This window comes from Embiotoca jacksoni, unplaced genomic scaffold, assembly GCF_022577435.1.
Source record: "Embiotoca jacksoni isolate LCO1_2020_lvr unplaced genomic scaffold, fEmbJac1.0.p SCAF_78, whole genome shotgun sequence".
Classification (NCBI taxonomy): Eukaryota; Metazoa; Chordata; class Actinopteri; family Embiotocidae; genus Embiotoca; species Embiotoca jacksoni.
In genome coordinates, this window is record NW_027185434.1 from 981,361 (window position 1) to 998,310 (window position 16,950).

Sequence of the window (16,950 nt, forward strand, 5' to 3'; positions counted from 1 at the left end):
GCTAATAAGTGTATATTATTATTATTACATGAATTCTAAATTGACTCTAGAACCAAGGTGAACTGTAACCTGGTTGGTTGGTGGAGATCGCTGTGTTTGTCCTCTTTGAAGGACTTCTTCAACCACCACCTGGTGGATTTCATCTGCTAACAATGAAACTCTTCCAGAATGACTGGATTTAAACAGACAAACCAAAGTGAAGCAGTCAGTGTGCGGATCAAAGGTCCAGTACTGATGAATCAGATGAAATAAAACCCTAGAGGATGACTCGTGTGTCTTTTTATTTCCAGGTAAACTCGAGATCCTCTAGAATCCAGATCACAGCGGGACAGCAGGATGATGGGGAGGAAGTTTGAGCGAAGTCCGACCACAGCAGCTCCACCCTCCTCCAGCTTCTCCTTCACATGAACACCTCCTCATCCCTCACCATGTCAGCCGGAGGCGGCACTCCTCCCAACATCAGCCTGGCCATCTTCCATGACATCATCAATTCCCCCTCCCCCTCCTCCACCCCTCCACCTCCGTCATGCAGCATCGAGGAGTCCTACAAGTACATCTTCCTCCCCATCTGTTACTCTTTCACCTTCATCTTCAGCATCTCCCTGAACTCCGTGGTTCTGTTCCGCTCCGTCCGCCGGACCAAGCGCTGGACCGCCTCTCTGATCTACATGGTCAACCTGGCCTCCACCGACTTCATGTACGGCCTGTCTCTGCCCTTTCTCGTGGCCAGTTACGTCATGCGTGACCGCTGGGTCTTCGGGGACTTCATGTGCCGCCTGGTTCGGTTCCTCTTCTACTTCAACCTCTACTGCTCCATCTTCTTCCTCACCTGCATCTCCGTCCACAGGTACCTGGGCATCTGCCACCCGATGAGGGGGATCACGCTGGAGACTAAGAAGGCGGTCAAGTGTACGTGTGTCCTGGTTTGGATTGTCGTGTTTGCTTTGACCTGTCCTATCTTCCGATTTGCTCAGACCGGTCATGTGACCAGATCATCAGGGACTGGGAGCAATGGGAGCACAGGTGTGGATAACCCAAGCCCTGACATGTCATCGGTAGATGGTAATGTGGGAGGGCTCATTGAGCAGTACCAGAACTGCTGGGATGATGCCATAGATCAGGAGTTCCCTGATTACGTTCCCTACGGCATCACTCTACATCTGCTGGGCTTCTTCGTGCCCTTCGCCATCATCGCCTGGTGCTACTCGCACGTCGTTATCACCATATTTCGGACTCTGCGCTCTCAGCCGTTGTCCCACGGAGGTCTGACGGAGGGAGGACACGAAGGAGGGGACAGAAAAGAGAGGAGCTGTTCTGCTGCAGTGGGGAGAGGACGTGGAGGACGAGGAGGAAGAGGAGGACGAGGAGAAAGCGATGAACTGCTGCGGGCGGGGGGGAGAGATAACGGGGTTTCCATCTTTCTTGGCGCTCACTCCCCGTATGCCAGTCGCAGGCGTAAGTCTATCAGGACCATCATCACTATCACACTACTCTTCGCTCTGTGCTTCTTCCCTTTCCACGTCACCAGGACCGTCTTCCTCCTGCTCAAAGTGACCCGGAGAGTCCCGTGTCCCACCATGACCACGGTCTCCATGTGCTACAAGATCACCAGGCCGCTGGCTTCCTTCAACGCATGGCTCAACGCCCTCCTTTACTTCCTCACTAAAGACAAGGGGGGAGCCCCCTGCTGCCAAGCAGTGAAGCCCAACACCCAACGACACGGGGCACTTCTGCTGCCGCTGAGAATGATGGGAAAAGGGGAGGGAGGGAGGGAGGGATCACAGGATTGAAAATGAAGAGAATAAAACGTTTCACAGTCCGTCATATGTGAACAGAGCAAACGTTACATATATAGTTTAATGAGGAATGAGTTGTAGATCTACTGATGTATCTTTGTAGTGAAGTGATGATTAAAGATTAACCATGACGCCTCGAGTTCCTTTTTACAAAGATGATTTCCTGTTGGACAAATACAACATGAACGTCACGGCTCTGAACCTACAGGCTGAAAACGTGGACACTGGATCCACTGATTAATATCCATGATGCTGATTTCATCGTGGAAAAAAGTCATACTACGGCATGATGTCCAAAATATTTAAAAAGACTTTTTTATCACTCTTTGGTCAACATTAAAAAAGCATGACTGCTTGTGCTGTTTCTGACGACATGCTATAGTATGACTTTTTTTTTATCATATTTTAGACGACATGCTACAGTATGACTTTTTTTTATCATATTTTAGACGACATGCTACAGTATGACTTTTTTATCATATTATAGACGACATGTTATAGTGTGACTTTAGAAGGGTCAAGGTTCAATTCTTGCCCTTCACTTGGCTTTTCATCTCAGATGTTAATGTCATCTTCCCAGGGCGAGTCTCGAACCTCTTGAATGGGAGGCAACAATGCCAATCTCCACACCATTGATCACTCTTCCATAAAAAGTTTAAAAGTCATATAAGTGCTATAAGTCAAACAAGCGGCACAGTGGTTAGCATTGTCGCCTCACAGCAAAAAAGGTTCCGGGTTTGAATCCGGTCCTGGGCATTTCTGTGTGGAGTTTGCATGTTCTCCCTGTGCTTGCGTGGGTTCTCTTCGGGTTCTCCGGCTTCCTCCCAACACCCAAAAAACATACACCTGAGGTTAGATGGCGCCGCGGTCGTGGCAGCCTGTTACAGCAGCTCCCCCCCGAGATGCTGCTGTAGCGAAAAAATTTCCCCTCGGGGATTAATACAGTACATATAAAATAAAATAAAGGCAATGAAATTGTGCAGTTCCAAGCCGGTGTTATCATCTCACAATCAGGAGGTTCTGGGTTCGATAGGGGGTCTGGAACTTAGTTCGTGGAGGACTGCATGTTCTTGCTTGAATGTAATGTTTTACATTATGGAGAACATGCATAAGTTAGTCATCCATGTTATGGTTGACAACCTTTACTTTATTAGTTTTGCAGGAACGTGCAAATTCCACATAGAAAGTCCCAGGCGGGAATCGAACCTAGTACCTTTAGACTGGGAGACAAACAACCCTGACAACACCATGATGCTGGCTTCCATAATTTGAACGAAATTAGCATGTCGTCAGAAATAGCAAAAAAAGTCATACTTCTTTAATATGACTAAATATGACTATTTTTTTCATATTTTGGTCGACATGCTATAGCAAGTCCTCCAAAATATAAACCGAAATTGTAAATCCGACACTGAATATTATAGCCACCGCTTTCATTCAGACATATCTACAGGATGTTATCTGTTCCTTTTCTGCAACATCTGGATGAAAACTGCGTGAAATAAAATAGCAGGTTACAGTTTGCTAAAAAATAAAATACTGTGATCTGTGGAAGCCTCAGTCAGAAGGTCTCATTAACTTCAGTGTACAAAGTATGACTTGGTAAGTGTTGACAAAGGTCTCCACACACATGTTCCCCCAGAGGCCTGCAGGGGGAGCCAGTGGCCCCCCTCCTCTCCCCGCTCCGACCAGTTCGAAATTCAAAACACAACCGCCCCATGTCATCTCCCGTCATGCACCGCGGCACCGAAAAGCTTCTGACGGTTATTTGAATTTAACATAAAAATTAAATAAAAATCGTAGGAGCCGTCTTTTTGAGCAGCGACCGCACGGCCCGGTTGTGCCGGTGGACAGGTACATTTTGGTTCCGCTGACACGTCGCTGTACGGCCGTTTGGATTTTTGCGGATTTTCGGTGAGTGACGGCGGCGGGGGGAGAAGAGCAGCGCGGCGGTTGGCGCCACTTTCAAACCGTCCTCGGACTCAGAGCTTCATCACTATTTCACACATCTCCGGTTTATTTCTGATCTCAGACCGGAGATCTCCACTTCTCTGTCCGACATTTGTCTCTGGGAGGTAAGAAGTTTATATTTTACACACTTTTGATAAGAACTGATACACTTAATTACTTGTGATTTTATTCATATTAATGGTGAAGTAATGGAGCGTTAGGCCGTGTTTATATGGACAGACAGGCCGGTGGTACAGAGCGGTGCAGCCGTGAGAGGCGACCTGACAGCGGCGGGCTGAGACAAAGGCTGCCGCCTCGAAGCCTCTCCGGTCCGCAGCTCCTCCGGGTCCTCTCCGGCGGCTCGCTGTTACACAGCTCCGGCCGTTTCTCCGTATAGCCCGCCGGTAACATTAGACGACTTGTTTGTATATTTCGGTACAAAAGAGTTTGGAGATAAGTGAGTAGGTGGAGAAGCGGACACTCCCCCAGCCACAGCCCCCTCCCCGCAGCCCCCGGCCCCATCCGGCCGTCCGCCGCCACCTCACCCGCCTTACAGCTCCACGTTAACCGGATTAAATCGAGCCGACACCTCAGCGGGAACCAGCGGAGCCGGTGGACCGAAGCTCAGACGGAGCGGTGTGTGACCGGAGCCCCGTCCCCTGCTCCACCCGGCCCGGACACCCCCACCTAGTCTGCAGCTCATAGTTATTAGTTATAACTGAGTGTTCCTCATCATCAGAACTGATCAATAGATTTGATCAATATAAAGTCCACTGGTGTTTCAAATGTCTGTCCCACGTCACAGTCGCTGGACGTGACGTCACACGGTCAGAGAAAAGAGTTTTACTGGACTTGAAGCTGCTGATTAATAATTTATCAGCTGCAATATGTTTAAAGAGTTTTCTCTATAACTTGACAAACCACAGCATCACATATATATAATACATATAATAATAGATATAATAACATAGAATACATATGACATAACACATACAATAATAGATATAATAACATAATACAAATAATAATAGATATAATAACATAGAATACATATACCATAATACAAATAATAATAGATATAATAACATATATAATACATATACCATAATACATATAATAGATATAATAACATATAATACAACATTAAGATAGTCTTACCAGTTTATTCAAAGCTTGAAACTTTTCAAATGATTATTTTTTACAATAAATAACTGTTTGTGACAGATCCACTCTTCCTCCTCCTCCTCCTCCTCCTCCAGTCTGCTGATCGAACACGTCTGCCTGGACTCTCCACCAACTTCATGTTCAGAGAATGAAGTGAAGGCATCGTGTTGTGTTCAGGTGTCCGACGGACCCCGAGGACCTGCTGGTGGAGTTCAGGCTGCGCTCTAGCAGCACATCATGTTTTGCAGAAATGTGCTGAGTCACTCCAAATCATGACGTGCTGCCACTGTGAGCCCTGGAAGATTCAGCAGACATGATACTAGACCTGATCCCAGACCTGATACTAGACCTGATCCCAGACCTGATACTAGACCTGATCCCAGACCTGATACTAGACCTGATCCCAGACCTCTGTCTCTGTCCTCGTGTCTCTCGGTCTCAGAATTATAAAAACAAGAAATTAGTGACTGATAAATGTGATCTGTAGAGATCCAGTCAGAGAGAGTGAGTGAGTGAGTGTGTCTGTCATCACATCTGAACTCTACAGACAGCAGAAGTTCAACTCAAGCTGGAAGATGAAGCTTTTAAGTTTTATTTGACTTGTAGAAATTCATGAAAAGTCTCCTCACATCAATGCAGAGGTCATACAGAGGTCAGCACACAGGGTGTGTGTGTGAGGCAGTAGCAGCACATCATTACTGGTATTTCTCTGCACTGCCAGTGTGATATGTGCTGCTGCTGTCAGACACTCACCATCATCTTCGTCACCTCCATCACTTTCCTCATCCTCTTTGACAGTGAACCCTCCAATCAGAGCTCCATGTAATGTTTTCATGATGACTGGAACTGACTTAATAAAAGTGTGAAAAAGCTCACGTGTGTTGCTCTATGTCGTCTGCACTTTACTGTCAACTCAGCATGAAGGAGCCCCGCCCACTTCCTGCTCCTGGTTTTAGACTCCACCTGAAGAATAATGCTGCTGCTCTAAAACAGCCCAGAGATAAAAGATGAATTATGTTAAATGTTGAGTCTCTGAAGTGAATACAAACCAGAGGTGAAAACATGATGCTTTATTAGTTTCTCTACACAAAATCACGGTGTTCCATCGTCCTGCAGTACACACAAGCTCCACATGGAGGCACTGTGAAGGAGCACAGCAATTTATACTGTGATAAGTATGAACTGAAGTCTTCAAACAGCACTGTCTGAATGCTTCAGCCCCATCAGTCGCAGGATTTTCTGGATGCTCCGACGGAGAGTCGTCGATGAGTCCTGCAGTGAAAGGTGATCCAAACACATTAGAGGCATGGAACCGGGGGGGGGGGGGGCGGCCCAGTGTTCTCCACGAGTCTATGAGTCCGTGTCCATCTGAAGTCCACAGGAAGTGGGAGGTCAGCGGGAGAGCAGAGGAAGGTCACCAGGGGTCATGATGAGGCTGGAGTCTAGGTTCAGGGTATCTAAGGAGACAGGATCTCATGAAAAGACCAAACAAACTCCTCCTCCAGGTGTACATCAATAAACAGGTAGGGTGTGTGACATATCCAGTGTTCACGGTGATGAAGGATGTGTGATCACTGCTGTGTTTTCATCCAACATGGAGGATCCATCAGACTGAGGATGTGACCATGACTGAAAGTGTTAAAACACAGTAACACTGTTGTGTTAGTGTGTTACAGTGTTAGTATGTTAGTGTGTTACAGTGTTAGTATGTTAGTGTGTTACAGTGTTACTATGTTAGTGTGTTACAGTGTTAGTATGTTAGTGTGTTACAGCGTTAGTGTGTCACAAGGTTAGTGTGTTAGTGTGTTACAGCGTTAGTGTGTTACAGCGTTAGTGTGTTACAACGTTAGTGTGTTACAGCGTTAGTGTGTCACAGCGTTAGTGTGTTACAACGTTAGTTTGTTACAACGTTAGTGTGTTACAAGGTTAGTGTGTTACAGCGTTAGTGTGTCACAAGGTTAGTGTGTTAGTGTGTTACAGCGTTAGTGTGTCACAAGGTTAGTGTGTTACAGCGTTAGTGTGTTACAGCGTTAGTGTGTTACAGCGTTAGTGTGTCACAGCGTTAGTGTGTTACAAGGTTAGTGTGTTACAGCGTTAGTGTGTCACAAGGTTAGTGTGTTACAGCGTTAGTGTGTCACAAGGTTAGTGTGTTAGTGTGTTACAGCGTTAGTGTGTCACAAGGTTAGTGTGTCACAAGGTTAGTGTGTTACAGCGTTAGTGTGTTACAACGTTAGTGTGTTACAGCGTTAGTGTGTTACAGCGTTAGTGTGTTAGTGTGTTACAGCATTAGTGTGTTACAACGTTAGTGTGTTACAGCGTTAGTGTGTTACAGCGTTAGTGTGTTACAGCGTTAGTGTGTCACAGCGTTAGTGTGTCACAGCGTTAGTGTGTTACAGCGTTAGTGTGTTAGTATGTTAGTGTGTTACAGCGTTAGTGTGTTACAGCGTTAGTGTGTTAGTATGTTAGTGTGTTACAGCGTTAGTGTGTTACAGTGTTAGTATGTTAGTGTGTTACAACGTTAGTGTGTTACAGTGTTAGTATGTTAGTGTGTTACAGCGTTAGTGTGTTAGTGTGTTACAGCGTTAGTGTGTTACAACGTTAGTGTGTTACAGCGTTAGTGTGTTACAACGTTAGTGTGTTACAATAGTGTGTTACAGCATTAGTGTGTTACAGCGTTAGTGTGTTACAATAGTGTGTTACAACGTTAGTGTGTTACAGCGTTAGTGTGTCACAAGTTTAGTGTGTTACAACGTTAGTGTGTTACAGCGTTAGTGTGTTACAACGTTAGTGTTACAGCGTTAGTGTGTTACAGCGTTAGTGTGTTACAACGTTAGTGTTACAGCGTTAGTGTGTTACAGCGTTAGTGTGTTAGTGCGTTAGTGTGTTAGTATGTTAGTGTGTTACAGCGTTAGTGTGTTACAGTGTTAGTATGTTAGTGTGTTACAACGTTAGTGTGTTACAGTGTTAGTATGTTAGTGTGTTACAGCGTTAGTGTGTTAGTGTGTTACAGCGTTAGTGTGATACAGTGTTACTATGTTAGTGTGTTACAGCGTTAGTGTGTTAGTGCGTTAGTGTGTTAGTATGTTAGTGTGTTACAGTGTTAGTATGTTAGTGTGTTACAGCGTTAGTGTGTTACAGCGTTAGTGTGTTACAGCGTTAGTGTGTCACAAGGTTAGTGTGTTAGTGTGTTACAGCGTTAGTGTGTCACAAGGTTAGTGTGTTACAGCGTTAGTGTGTCACAGCGTTAGTGTGTTACAACGTTAGTTTGTTACAACGTTAGTGTGTTACAAGGTTAGTGTGTTACAGCGTTAGTGTGTCACAAGGTTAGTGTGTTACAGCGTTAGTGTGTCACAAGGTTAGTGTGTTACAGCGTTAGTGTGTTACAGCGTTAGTGTGTCACAGCGTTAGTGTGTCACAGCGTTAGTGTGTTACAGCGTTAGTGTGTCACAAGGTTAGTGTGTTACAGCGTTAGTGTGTCACAAGGTTAGTGTGTTAGTGTGTTACAGCGTTAGTGTGTCACAAGGTTAGTGTGTTACAGCGTTAGTGTGTCACAAGGTTAGTGTGTTACAGCGTTAGTGTGTTACAACGTTAGTGTGTCACAGCGTTAGTGTGTTACAACGTTAGTGTGTTACAGCGTTAGTGTGTTACAGCATTAGTGTGTTACAGCGTTAGTGTGTTACAGCGTTAGTGTGTTAGTATGTTAGTGTGTTACAGCGTTAGTGTGTTACAGCGTTAGTGTGTTAGTATGTTAGTGTGTTACAGCGTTAGTGTGTTACAGTGTTAGTATGTTAGTGTGTTACAACGTTAGTGTGTTACAGTGTTAGTATGTTAGTGTGTTACAGCGTTAGTGTGTTAGTGTGTTACAGCGTTAGTGTGTTACAACGTTAGTGTGTTACAGCGTTAGTGTGTTACAACGTTAGTGTGTTACAATAGTGTGTTACAGCATTAGTGTGTTACAGCGTTCGTGTGTTACAGCGTTAGTGTGTTACAATAGTGTGTTACAACGTTAGTGTGTTACAGCGTTAGTGTGTCACAAGGTTAGTGTGTTACAGCGTTAGTGTGTTACAGCGTTAGTGTGTTACAGCGTTAGTGTGTCACAAGGTTAGTGTGTTAGTGTGTTACAGCGTTAGTGTGTCACAAGGTTAGTGTGTTACAGCGTTAGTGTGTTACAACGTTAGTGTGTCACAGCGTTAGTGTGTTACAACGTTAGTGTGTTACAGCGTTAGTGTGTTAGTGTGTTACAGCATTAGTGTGTTACAACGTTAGTGTGTTACAGCGTTAGTGTGTTACAGCGTTAGTGTGTTACAGCGTTAGTGTGTTAGTATGTTAGTGTGTTACAGCGTTAGTGTGTTACAGCGTTAGTGTGTTACAACGTTAGTGTTACAGCGTTAGTGTTACAGCGTTAGTGTGTTACAACGTTAGTGTGTTACAGCGTTAGTGTGTTACAACGTTAGTGTGTTACAGCGTTAGTGTGTTACAACGTTAGTGTGTTACAACGTTAGTATTACAGCGTTAGTGTGTTACAACGTTAGTGTGTTACAACATTAGTGTTACAACGTTAGTGTGTTACAACGTTAGTGTGTTACAGCATTAGTGTTACAGCGTTAGTGTGTTACAACGTTAGTATTACAGCGTTAGTGTGTTACAACGTTAGTGTGTTACAACGTTAGTGTGTTACAGCGTTAGTGTGTTACAACGTTAGTGTGTTACAGCGTTAGTGTTACAGCGTTAGTGTGTTACAACGTTAGTGTTACAGCGTTAGTGTGTTACAGCGTTAGTGTGTTACAACGTTAGTGTGTTACAGCGTTAGTGTGTTACAACGTTAGTGTGTTACAGCGTTAGTGTGTTACAACATTAGTGTTACAACGTTAGTGTGTTACAACGTTAGTGTGTTACAGCGTTAGTGTGTTACAACGTTAGTGTGTTACAGCGTTAGTGTTACAGCGTTAGTGTGTTACAGCGTTAGTGTGTTACAACGTTAGTGTGTTACAGCGTTAGTGTGTTACAACGTTAGTGTGTTACAACGTTAGTGTGTTACAACGTTAGTGTTACAACGTTAGTGTGTTACAGCGTTAGTGTGTTAGTGTGTTACAACGTTAGTGTGTTAGTGTGTTACAGCGTTAGTGTGTTACGTTAGTGTGTTAGTGTGTTACAGCGTTAGTGTGTTACAGCGTTAGTGTGTTACAACGTTAGTGTGTTAGTGTGTTACAGCGTTAGTGTGTTACAGCGTTAGTGTTACAGCGTTAGTGTGTTACAGCGTTAAGTGTGTTACAGCGTTAGTGTGTTACAACGTTAGTGTGTTAGTGTGTTACAGCGTTAGTGTGTTACAGCGTTAGTGTGTTACAACGTTAGTGTGTTAGTGTGTTACAGCGTTAGTGTGTTACAGCGTTAGTGTGTTACAGCGTTAGTGTGTTACAACGTTAGTGTTACAGCGTTAGTGTGTTACAGCGTTAGTGTTACAGCGTTAGTGTGTTACAGCGTTAGTGTGTTACAACGTTAGTGTGTTGAAGATATTAATGTGCTCCATTCAGAGAGAACCTCAGTGCAGCAGTGTGTGGAGAGAACATATCACCATGACCTGTTTAAATGTGCACCATCAGTTCACCAATACAGCAGGCTGGTGGACACTCACACTCTCACACACACACACACACACACACACACACACACACACACACACACACACACACAAACAGACTTCCAGCTGATCATGAACTTCACCTTGATCAAAGTTGTTGAGTTTTTTGGAGTTGGATCCTTCAAGTCCCTCCATGTCCACAAGATCACTGTTGACATCTGAGTCATTGAGAGCGCTGAGGGTCACATCTACACACACACACACACACACACACACACACACACACACACAGTAAAGTAGGTGACTTTAGAGTGCAGCAGGACATGATGCAGCTTCCTGTGTGACTGTGTAACACAAACACACACTGGTTTGATATAATAAGTGTAAATCAATTTACTATTTTTTAAACATGAGTGAGGTGACGGTGGAGGGAACACGTATGTTCAGCAGTAGGATGACGGTGGAGGGAACATGTATGTTCAGCAGTAGGATGACGACAGTAAAGATGATGGTGATCACCTGACTACTAACAGAAATGTTTCCATCTCTGCTTCCACCTCATGTAGAAACATATTTCAGGACCTTTCATGATATTTAAACGGTGACTGAGGCCTCTGATTGGTGGATCGGACTCACCTGCAGTCTTCTGTTTCTTCAGAGGGGGTTGACCAGAGGGGGGGCCCTGCAGTCCCGATGACACCACCTGAGTTGTGGACACGGAAAGGACAGCTGGGGTGCCCGGCGTCGCCCTGGCAACAGCAGCGCCGGCTTTCTTCAGGACTTTCTTGGGGCCATCGGAGGAGGTGGGCGGAGCTCCGTCTTCATACAGCTTCCTCTTCACGGAGCTCTTGGTCTGACTGCTGGGAGGGGGGGGGCTGAAAGGACTTTAGTATCACACCAGGTCACATGGTCACAGGTGTGTGTACCTTTATCAGGACAACACACACACACACACACACACATAAATCCACTGATGTATTGAGAGCAGTGTGTGTGTGTGTGTGTGTGTGTGTGTTACCCAGCAGGACTGCAGTCTGCCACCGGGTGGAGCTGCATGGTAAGTTCTCCTAGTTTGGTGAAGGCAGCTCCTGCAGCAGAGAAGATCTCCCCAACCTGTTCAACACACACACACACACACACACACACACACACACACACACACAGAATAACATGAACTATAAGTTCTGACAGAACCAGACTGACAGGTGGAAACAAACACAGAGACACCTGCAGAGAGGACAGAGAGGACAGCCAGGTGTCCAGATAGGAAGCTGGAGGCTCGTGCTGTCTCAGACATCAGAGGACAGACCAGGACTGTCCACATACTTCTGAGCATCAGGACCCTGAAGGTGGTTTTGGGATGCAGACCTTTCTGACCTGCTCAGTGACGTCAGGCTGAGACCTGAGCTCGTGCAACGGCTGCAGGAGGCGGGAGCCCCTCAGGTGACGCTGCGCGAGAGGTTCCCCCCGAAGGAGAAGGACTTACTTTGGTGGAGGCTGACGTCATGGTGCTGAAGGTCCGTCGGAGCTCTCAATCACGTCCTCCACTGGATGAGCAGCTGCTAGGATGCTAACAGGGGAGCTAAGTAGCATCTGGTGCTCCTCGTGACGCAGCGGAGCGGCTAGCTAGGGGCTCCCCCGGTTTCAGAGCCTGTGCCTGGGGGAGGACGACACCGGAACACTGCGGCGCATATCGCTCTTTACGTCCGATGGAGGCCCAAGAATATCCCCGCTGAAGAGGCGGTTCTGCCCGCTCAATGAGCACCGAGACGCGGCTGCTGCATCTGCTGCCTTCACGGTCTCCTCGTAATCCACAAACACTGACGTATTGTTCGCCGCGTGCGAGGTTCCGTCCCACAACAGCGGACGAAGCTTGATAAAGATGGTCTTTTTTTAGTCTTTATTGAAAAGATTTCAAAATACAGACATGAACGGGTCACATTGTACCCGGAACTAAATATTAAAACCACAGGAAGAAATGAAGCTTCCAATCAGAATCCATTCATCTACCGGAGAGCCGATGGAAAGCATTGAACAGCGACACCTGCTGGTTACAGAAGTCACACCAGACAAGTATGAACACTGATGAAGGGCTTTGTGTTCATGTTTTAATCTGCTGGGTTTTTTCCCACAAACTTGAATGCATGTCTCAGTGCAACTAGAACAACACATATGGAAATATGCATACATCAAATAAATTCATTAACGATAATGTCTGTTCGGGGTAAATAAATAAATTACAAGATAAAATAAATAAAACATAAACAGCAGTTCAGGATATAATAACGTTGACATATTAAGAGTATTTGGGGCTTGTCTCATTACGTCACAGACGTCACGCTGTCGTCACAACAGGCCGTCCAATCCAACACGCAGATCTGCAGTTTGAAAAGTGATTTCTGATATTTCAGTCAGTGGTCGAACTTTTATGAACTTCCGGTGTCCAGCCGACAGTCAGCTGACAGCAGCAGCTCGAACAGAGGAACGTTAAGGATGCACGGACTCACCTGTGGACTAAACTCGCAGCGTGCTGCATGGTGGTAAGCACGTGGGGGTGATAATGCTGGTGAGTGGTCTCTGCTGTCATCTCTGTGATTCACTCTTGTGCTATTCTGTGATATGCCATATCATATTACTTATATATCAAGTCGTATTATCAACTATTAACCCTAAGATGTAGACAAAAGACTGTGTTTGTGAATGAGAGTGATACTGCTGGGCCAAACCAAAAGGTCACAGGGGGAGGTCTGTGACCTTTGGGCTCACATACTGTTATTCTTTGAGGCATAAACATGAACAGACGGCTGTCTGGAGGACTCCAGGGTGTGAAGGAGGACAACCACCACCTCCACCAACCAACAAAGGACACATCAACACACATGACTTTTTGGTGTCTGTACTATAAGAAGACTGGGTCAGGGAAAGTCAGGAGATCAGACTTCATGAACTGACACATACTCTGTTGTTGTCAGGGAAACATAGTCTGGACCCAGAGCTCTGTAAACTGGTTATTCTGCTGCTGTTAAATAAATATCTTGAAACCTGACATCTTCTCCTGTTGCCTCATTAAAGAACACGCAGGACTGGAGGCTGACACATAAAGCTTTGTACCAGCAGGAGCCCAAGTCCAACACTCTCAATAGCAATTCCTTCATTTTACAATCCGTGCTGCTTCCTGGAGCAGCTCAGGTGTTTCTGACAGGTGACAGGTGTAGTAGAAACAGGTGTAGTAGAAACAGGTGTAGTCGAAACAGGTGTAGTCGAAACAGGTGTAGTAGAAACAGGTACTCTACTATCTGTGCCGTCTCCTGGTCGTCTTCATGGACCCACTGGAACAGGAAGTGACTGATGGACAGACCCCTCTAGGTCCAGCTGGTACCTCCTCTGAGGTTCTCCTTGGTTCTTTGTGGACCATCAGCACGTCCTTGTGTTCTGTCTGTCTCCATGGTGATTTATAGTATGGTGATTTATAGTGTCTGTCTTCTGTCTCCATGGTGATTTATAGTGTCTGTCCTCTGTCTCTATGGTGATTTATAGTGTCTGTCCTCTGTCTCCATGGTGATTTATAGTGTCTGTCTTCTGTCTCAATGGTGATTTATAGTGTCTGTCCTCTGTCTCCATGGTGATTTATAGTGTCTGTCCTCTGTCTCCATGTTGATTTATAGTGTCTGTCCTCTGTCTTCTGTCTCAGGCCATGTTGGGCGTCTTCTTCTCCGTGCACTCAACAGTGCTGATCGAAGACGTTCCTCTGACGGAGGAAGACGTGCTCCCAGAGTAAGACTGTGTTCTGTTGTACATACGTGTTGGTGACGTGTTCCTGTGTTCTGTTGTGCATACATGTTTAGCCCCACCCCAACCCAGAGGATCTACTCTCTCTACAACCAGATGAGCTACAACTGCTTCATCGCTGCAGCGTTCTACGTGCTGTGTGGACTCGTCTCCTGCTGCCAGATGAGACTCAACAAGCAGAAGGTCAATGATACTACTAATAATCATCATCTTCTCCTTCCCTCATTAATAACATGATAATAATCAATCCCTCATAAATATCATGTTTAATGTTAAACGCGTGTCTCATGTCTGTCTCTGGTTCTGTAGAAGTATCTGGTGCACTAGCGCCCCCTGCTGGACTGCAGCTCTCTGCCTGCTGACCTCAGCTGCAGGAACCAGACTATGGATCAACACTGAGATGAACTCTACCTCTGATCACTGCAAGGGGAGAGGGGGGGGGGGCTTTCCTGCACTGTTTGTATTAGTTCATAAAGATGATTTCCTGCAAATTAAAAGTATTTTAAAGATTATGTGTTGGGGTAGTGCTTTTATTAAAAACATTTTTTTTTTTTTTTTTTTTTTTTTTTTTTAAAGATAAACAGAATTAAAATAAGTTCTCCTCCCAGAGATGGTGATGCTGTTTTTATTAATAGTTATCATCATTAATTAATAGTTTATTCGTCCCCTTCACATCTCTCCTCCAGGGCTTTAGATAGTGATGCTGTTCTCGATGCGACTGGGCAGCAGGAACAGGTACTGTAGGTCCAGTCCTTGGTTCTGACTCAGGATGTGGTCCTCGATCTCCTTCAGCTCCATTCTGAACCTGTCAATCATCTCCAGGGCCCGCCCCTCACTGAAGTGCTCATCTGTGTATTGGCCCAAAAGAATCTGTGCAGAACCAAACAGGAATTAATTTTGTATCATACGTGTGCGATTCCTCTGCTGACTCATCAACATTTAACATTATTTAAAGGGATGTCTGCCCATTCATCCGAAATGTCACATTCATCTCCTCCATCCATTCATGTTCACGCATGCAGCATGTTGTCACAACCTCAGTCTCCCTTAAAAACTTGTATTTTACATTATTATTTATATGCGAGCTCAATATAATGATGATGATGTTTTCAGAGAGTTTACTTCATAAAGACATGATGATGAATGATGGACAAGACGTTAAAACATGTTCCACAACGAGTCAGTGAACAACCACACTGTGTGTGTGTGTGTGTGTGTGTGTGTGTGTGTATATATATTTATATATATAGATATATAGATATATATACATATATCTATATAGATATACACATATATATATTATATTATATGTGTAAACATGTAAACATTTATTTATGTGTCATGTCAGTTTATTGAAATTAAATTTAAAATCATAATTTCCTTTCTGTATAGTAATCTGTTACCATGGAAACCAGACTCACTGCGTCTGGCTGTGCTCGCCCCAGGTGCCATGTTATTGCCATTTGCACACAGGACTGGCTGACATCAGGAAGGGTGGCCATGATCATCTCCATGGTAACAGCATCTTTGTCTGTGGGTGGGGGTTGTCTCATGGTGCAGGGGGTGTTGGGGACCCAGGCGCACCAGTCAAACTGGAAAGGGACACACCAGACAAAGAGAGAGAGATAGAGAGAGTGTATGTGTGTCTGTGTGTGTGTGTCTGTGTCCGTGTCTGTCCATCACCTGTCCGTTGTTAGTAGCAGCGTGTTGGACTGTACAGGTGAAGATGACCACCGTCAGCAGGGTGGACAGATCCTCTCTGCTGCTGAGTGAACTGGACAGACCTGAAACACACCTGCAGTAAATCACCTGTAAACCACCTGCTGCCTGACTCCTCCCATCACTAGTGAACCACCTGCTGCCTGACTCCTCCCATCACTAGTAAACCACCTGCTGCCTGACTCCTCCCATCACTAGTGAACCACCTGCTGCCTGACTCCTCCCATCACTAGTAAACCACCTGCTGCCTGACTCCTCCCATCACTAGTAAACCACCTGCTGCCTGACTCCTCCCATCACTAGTGAACCACCTGCTGCCTGACTCCTCCCATCACTAGTGAACCACCTGCTGCCTGACTCCTCCCATCACTAGTGAACCACCTGCTGCCTGACTCCTCCCATCACTAGTGAACCACCTGCTGCCTGACTCCTCCCATCACTAGTGAACCACCTGCTGCCTGACTCCTCCCATCACTAGTAAACCACCTGCTGCCTGACTCCTCCCATCACAGTGACGATGGGTTTATTTCAACCAGACTCTAAGTCCTGGTGTAGGATGAGGACAACTGACCGAAGCTGGGTAGCTCTGTGAAGCCCTCCTGGGAAATGTCTCTGATCCAGGTCTGGAGCTCCAGGTCCTCCTGCACGTCCCCGTCGGACTGGTAGTACAGAGTCACCATCCCAGAGACGAAGCTGGAGACAGAGACCGTCAGGGGTCAGAGGTCAGAAAGTAAAGTCTGCAGAGACACGAGGTGACGATTCCAACATGTCCCGGTAGATTCAACATGTCCTGGTAGATCTCTGGTCCAGAGACACATGCAGTATCTACATTTACATTAACAGCTAATATCACAAAGATGTGAAGGCTCAAAATGTCGTCTTCATTTGGGGACGGCATGAGCTGATGATTAACTGAACTGACAAAGATTAATTTCAAATTAAAATGTTGTTGAG

General features: G+C 45.5%; 3 protein-coding genes across 8 annotated transcripts in view; 1 reads left to right on the forward strand and 2 right to left on the reverse strand.

The window, feature by feature from the left end:
- The first annotated feature begins 428 nt into the window (after positions 1-428).
- On the forward strand, positions 429-1,790 carry LOC138215640 (P2Y purinoceptor 3). The gene has a single exon (XM_069177897.1). The coding sequence runs from the start codon at positions 429-431 to the stop codon at positions 1,788-1,790; it is 1,362 nt and encodes a 453-aa protein (XP_069033998.1).
- Positions 1,791-5,965: 4,175 nt separating this feature from the next.
- On the reverse strand, positions 5,966-12,470 carry LOC138215635 (chromatin complexes subunit BAP18). Of its 2 annotated transcripts, none has more exons than XM_069177894.1 (5): positions 11,975-12,470; positions 11,507-11,601; positions 11,125-11,348; positions 10,632-10,736; positions 5,966-6,367 (listed from the first exon to the last, which is right to left on the reverse strand). In XM_069177894.1, the coding sequence occupies exons 1-5, from the start codon at positions 11,993-11,995 to the stop codon at positions 6,303-6,305; spliced, it is 510 nt and encodes a 169-aa protein (XP_069033995.1). In that variant the 5' UTR covers positions 11,996-12,470; the 3' UTR covers positions 5,966-6,302. The 2 variants fall into 2 exon arrangements, with proteins under 2 accessions (XP_069033995.1, XP_069033994.1); XM_069177893.1 differs by having other exon boundaries at positions 11,125-11,363; positions 11,975-12,468.
- A 2,262-nt stretch (positions 12,471-14,732) lies between these two features.
- alox12 (arachidonate 12-lipoxygenase) overlaps positions 14,733-16,950 on the reverse strand; it is a 9,839-nt gene continuing 7,621 nt past the window's right edge. For 2 of the 5 annotated variants that reach the window (XM_069177862.1, XM_069177861.1), the window contains exons 12-15: positions 16,568-16,689; positions 15,961-16,061; positions 15,681-15,869; positions 14,733-15,147 (exon numbers count right to left, since the gene is read on the reverse strand). In XM_069177862.1, the coding sequence (XP_069033963.1) occupies positions 14,968-15,147; positions 15,681-15,869; positions 15,961-16,061; positions 16,568-16,689 (592 nt within the window). In that variant the 3' untranslated portion in view covers positions 14,733-14,967. The remainder of the gene's footprint in view (positions 15,148-15,680; positions 15,870-15,960; positions 16,062-16,567; positions 16,690-16,950) is intronic. The other 3 variants (XM_069177864.1, XM_069177863.1, XM_069177865.1) reach the window with 3 other exon arrangements.